General features: G+C 53.4%; 1 protein-coding gene across 2 annotated transcripts in view; it reads right to left on the reverse strand.

The window, feature by feature from the left end:
* Positions 1-3,774: 3,774 nt before the first annotated feature.
* The window catches only part of PTPRA (protein tyrosine phosphatase receptor type A), a 115,116-nt gene continuing 113,284 nt past the window's right edge, over positions 3,775-5,606 (reverse strand). For both annotated transcript variants that reach the window (XM_077766974.1, XM_077766973.1), the window contains 2 exons: positions 4,804-4,939; positions 3,775-4,073 (listed from right to left, as the gene is read on the reverse strand). In XM_077766974.1, coding sequence (XP_077623100.1) covers positions 3,999-4,073; positions 4,804-4,939 — 211 coding nt within the window. In that variant the 3' untranslated portion in view covers positions 3,775-3,998. The remainder of the gene's footprint in view (positions 4,074-4,803; positions 4,940-5,606) is intronic.

Here is a 5,606-nt window from a genome sequence, read left to right on the forward strand (position 1 = left end):
TTGGGCTGAACAGCCAATGCAAGGGCGAAGGTCAGGCTTGGTGGCGCGGCGCGGTGGCCAGTCATTAGGAGAGCAGGTGCGTCAAATCCTAAGGCAAAGATGGGGGAGGGGATGGCATAACAGGCACCGGTCATTCATGGGTGCCTGGACTTCAGCTTCCCGGGCAGGAAGGCACACATCAATTTCCAAACAGCGTGTGGACTGTGTTCAGTGAAACTGTTTTGGGAAATACTTTGTTCCTATATGTGTTGGTTAACCAAGTAATTTTTAGGCAAGCATTTGTTTTATGCTTCAGTGAAAAGGATTCTTTTGAGTTCAGTAAACTAGCTTAGTTCTGGTTTACAGGATATTTTATTCAAAGTCCCTTGTGTTTATTTTAAAAGAGGAATGGGGTGCCTTTATTTTTTCTGTAATTTGTTTGTGGTTTTTCCTAAAAAATCCAAACCAGAACTAAGCTTCCCAAGGGACGCTCTGGTTCCTTTCTTTCTGGTAACACACACAGCTTTTCAGGAACGTGTGCTGGCATCTTCCAGACTGTAGACTCTGGGCTTGATGCTCCTGTCCCTCAGCAGGACACAGAAAGCCACGTGCTCATCACCAAGCACCTCATGCTCGGTCCGAGGGCAGGACTTCATTCCAGTCTGGGAGCTGCTTGTAGCCAGCTGGAAAGCAGAGGCTTAGAGCTGAGTGCTCGGGTGCTGCTGGGGCACGGAGGGGCACCAAGCCCTGAGCAGACGGTCTGGGGGAAGGGTGCCAGTGAGTTAGCTGGAGTCTGCACCCAGGGCAGCAGTGGCGCTCCAATGTTAAGGAACAAAATGGAAAAGTCAACGCAGGAACTGCCAGCAGATCTGGATCTGGGGGCTAGGGGTGGAGGGAGGAGGTGCAGGGAAGGCTGGAGGAAGAGACCGCAGACGCTGGAGAGACCGGGTGAAGCCCTGGGCACTGGGAGTGAGACAGGTGCCCGTGGGTCACCCCGTGCAGTCACGCGGCAGGAAGCCAACCTGGAGCTCAGGGCTGGAGAAGGGCTGAGGGGCCATAACATACAGACCGCAGGAATGGCCGGTCTCTGAGGAAGGAGAGAAGAGGAGCAGCAGCTCCAGAGTGAGGAAAAAGTCACAGGGGAGGAACTAGCGGACAGCGAGTGGGTCCCCGGGAAGTGGTAAGAAAGGAATCTGTGGGGATGAACTTTGGAAGAGGAGAGAGTGAGTCTCTCATAAAGGCAGAAGACTTTAGGCCTGGGGGAAGTGTTCTGTTTTTTTAATTTTTTAATGTTTATTTTTGAGAGAGGGAGAGAGCACGCAAGCCAGGGAAGGGCAGAGAGAGAGAACAGAGCCTCTGAAGCAGGCTCTGCTGTCAGTATGCAGCCCGATGCGGGGCTTGAACCCACCAGCCAGGAGATCATGACCTGAGCCAAAGTCAGACACTCAACTGACTGAGCCACCCAGGCACCCCCACCCCTTTTTTTTAAATCAAAGACTTGTACATTTGGTGGTGGGGGGGGGGTGCTGAAGGGAACTGAACGCCCAGCAGGGAGCCGCCTTGAAGTGAGGTCTGAGCACGGTGGGCACTGGATCCTCGCTCCCCCTCCTGAGAAACCCTCACAGGCTCACTCCCTGGGGCACAGCTGCGGGGCAGTCACTGGATGAAGCTGTCGCCCCTGTCGTTCCCACTGTGCGTTCCCACTGTGCGGTGTGAGCCCTGATGCACTTCCCTTTAGCCTCGACTAGTTCCCGTCGGGTTTATGCCTCTTGCAACCATGCAAGGCCTGCTTGAAGAGGTCTGTTTAGCAGCCAGGTGAGATTTAACATATCGGCCTCATCGCCAGGCAAACCAGCACGGACGCCAGCCCACACTGCTGAGGTGATAGAGGTACTCAGTCCTGTAAAAGCCCTTGTAAGCGCTGGTGTGGAAGCTCCTCAGTGCCGGCCTGAGCGACAGGAAGTAGGCAGTCTGGTGGCAGGGAGGGAGGCAGCACAGGGCAGGTGAAGGGCTCTCTTACAAGCTCGCCATGTAGCTTGTTGGCCCAAGGCCTGCCCTCCATCTGCCAGGAGGCGGCTTGTGAACAATCAGGGTCTCCTTCCCAAACATGGCACCTCTCCTCAGAAATCCTTCAGATTCTGTCTTGCTTAACTTACCTATGCTTCTTGAAAACCAACGAGTTTTTAAATTTATTGCACCTTGGAGTTCCTTAGTTCTTACAGAAGGCCCAAGTACTTCTGACGCATACTCACCTCCCGGACGCTTCAGAGGCGTTCTGTCATGGTGCCCTGCCTCCTGAGGCTATCCTGAATATCCTGAATACGTGGTGAACTTGGAGCCACCGCATCTGTTCACCTGGGCTCCAAGGCCTTCTGTAATGTGGCTACATGTGACTCTGCCTCCTTTCACCCATCCAGATTTCCAGCATCCCCTGGGGCCAGGTCAAGTCCTGTCTCCGCCAAAACGCACAGCAGCAATGACCGCTGAGTGTGCCTCCATGGCCCAGGCTGGAGGGCCCCCTCTCACTCTGGACAGTCTGAGTAGCCCAGGGCCTGGCCCTGCTCCGGGAGAGAGGCCCCACAGGCCACAGGGCTCTCTCAGCCCTGCCCGGCAGCTGTGGCAAGTAGGTTACGCCCCTGCTCCCATGACGAGCTGCTCGTGAGGAGGAGATGCAGTGAACAACCAACGAGTACGCTTCCTAGCAATTCTGTCGTCATATGGCGCAGCCTTATGACTCGGTTTTGGCCAGTGGGGCAGGAGTGAGAATGGAAAGAAGAGCTTTTGCTTCATGTCCTTAGAAATGAGGTTGCTTTCTCTCCATTTTCTTTTTGCTTCTCCATGGGAAAAGAGGGGGTGATCCAGCGTCAGCCACAAGGACGAATGAATAACGTCCTAAGGGACACTGGGACTACGAGACGGGAGGACGCTGGGTTTCTGGACTGGGCGCACCATCGCATGGGAAAGAAATGAACACCCGCCTTACTTAAGACACAAAAGTTAGACACTTTGTGTAATATGTCAGGCTTGATATCTAGTTGGGATTGAAGACTCCCATCACCCTGGCCTCCGGGTCTGAGGCACTTCCCACAAAAAAGTCCAAATATGAAATGAAGTGAAATTTCGTTAAATGACATCTATTTAACCCAGTAAGTGTGGATCTGAGGGCTTATCCTGGACAAAGCAACACGATCCAGGCAGCTCTGTAGCAAAGCACCAGAGAGGTCAGACTGGTCTTACTTAGCCAGCTACCTCCTCTCTCTTCTATGCACCTGTGCCAGGGAAACAGTGGGGACCCTGGCCACGTTCCGAGGGACTGAGGCCGGCGGGGACTGCACCAAAGATGTGCCGAGAATGAGACATGGGTCCTGGCGACTAGCTAAGAGCTGGAGAGGCTGTGCGGGTCGGAAAGGAGTCGTCCAGAGAGTCATCCAGAGGACTATGGCTTCTGAGACCAGCTGAGACAGAACACCGGGAGCAGGGCCAGGAGTGGCCTGGGAGAGTCCGGGCCCTGGTAGGGCCGCCCCACCCCAGACAAAGGGAGACGCTCCTTAGGGAGTCAAAGCTTTTATTACCTGATAATCCCTAGTGTGGTGCCAGAGATACCGCTCTGGTCCCTGTACTCCCCTCGGTGGGTTGTAAGTGGTGGTGGGNACCAATCTCAAGAGCTCTGAGAACTTTGTGCTTTTTTTTCCTTAGGTGACACTGAGCTACCTGGAATGAGTTTTGTGGTTCTTCAGGAAAAGATGTCTAAACCAAAGAATACAGCCCAATTTCCAGGCAGAGGATTTCACGATATCAATCCAAACATCACACTATTTAATTCCCCAATAAAACATTGGAAAAAGGACTATCAGTGCTAACACATTTACATATAAAATCTCCACCTAATAGGTAATAGAAGCCTATGTACCAATTTCTAAAACAGTTATAAGATATATATACAATTTTGGGTATATTAACAAAACAGAATATTACAAAATATTAAAGGCAATTTTCCTGTCCACCGGATCTTGTCGCCTCTATTTGAAGTTGGCATAGTCTGAGAATGCGTCAATATATTCCTGCACCACCTTGTAGCAGAACTCATACTGTTCCTGGCAAGCAAAAAGAGGGAAAAGCCAGGGTTACTGAAGAGAACAAGGTGCCTGCCGTTCCTGACAGACCTGTCTTGTAAAAAATGGAAAACTGAGGGGAAATGAATGTTTCTGGACTTGCACCTGAACCCTGACCTGCCTGTACTCCCGTTCTGGGTTGAGTACGGCTGATTTTCTCTGGATGGAGGTGACCTGAGAGGAAGATGAGGCCCTAGGCCTGCAGTGGTCAGACGAGGGCGTGCGGGGCTGGCAAACCACGCAGGCGGGAGATGGCTTTGTGGGGCCCACACCTCACCATGGCTGCCAGGCTGCAGGTGCCCTGGCTCTCAAAGCCTCACCAACTCCCAAAACTCTAAAAATGTATTTTTCTTTCCCCTTCAGACATGTCTCTCTGAGGTTCAGGCACCCTTTTGGATGCTTATCCCCATACTGGGTGGTTACTGGTCACTGAGACGGTCAGGAGCCTTAGCTGAAGAGAGAGGGGGCATTCCTGAGTCTTCCCCGGCCAGGACCCACGGAGTCCCATGGGGCACCCTGGGACCTCTAACCTTCAAAGAGGCCACTTGCTTCTCTTAACTGGTGACAGGGGTATGCCCCTCTGCTCTCACTGCCCGCAAGGCTCATTCTGCCTGGGACACCTTGGGGAAGGATAGGCCCCTTGGAAAAGCCCCCCCGGAGATGGCCCTGATGGAGAAGGGCTGCAGATGAGGTGGTGGTGTGGTCAGCATACCAGTGTCTGGACCATGTGTGGCCTCTGTAGCCGCAGGCTCTTGACGGTCTGGAAGACGTCCAAAATCCCCTCTGCTTTCACCCGTTCCAGGACTGTGCTCAGGGCACAGAAGGTCCCCGTCCGTCCTGCCCCTGCGCTGTTAATAGAGCAGACGCCTTACCACATCTGTGATAGCCCACTGTGCTGATAGGGTGAAGACAGAGGCAATGAGCACATAAAGGCTGAGGGTAAGGTTGGTGCTCCTGGGAAGGGCTGTCATCTAATGGGGCTGCTGGGGGTGGGGGTGGGGGCAGGAGGCCCATTTGCTCCTCTCCATGTAAGCCCCATGCTCACGCTGCTCCGAGGAGGAAGTGGCACCCCTGCTGTCCCTCTTGCACAACCCACTTGCCCACAGGACAGTGAAGAACCGCAACCCCCCCTCCTCCCTGCCCAGCACTGAGCCTTCACGGTCTACCTACACATGTGCCTGAGTTGCCCTGGCCTGCTGCTCACTCATGTTGGGATTCTAATCTTGTCTTTCCTTTCCTGAGACCCTGGCCCTCTGCGCTGGTGTGTGTGTGTGTTGATTCTTCTCTATGCCTCTCATTTGCTTCCTAAATCCCAGGAATCTAGACCCTGACCATGATCTTATCCACCCTGTTCAGTGTCTTCAGTCGGTGCTACACAACTTTACTGAGTGCCTGCAGGGTGGCAGGGGCTGTGGTGGGGGCAGTATCCCCAAATGATATGATATGCAGGGTGGGACGGAAAAAGAGAACAGAAGTTCTAGGCAGGGTGGTCAGGGAAGGTTCTCTAGTGGCGGA

Source organism: Crocuta crocuta, unplaced genomic scaffold (genome assembly GCF_008692635.1).
Source record: "Crocuta crocuta isolate KB4526 unplaced genomic scaffold, BGI_CrCroc_1.0 scaffold15, whole genome shotgun sequence".
NCBI lineage: Eukaryota > Metazoa > Chordata > Mammalia > Carnivora > Hyaenidae > Crocuta > Crocuta crocuta.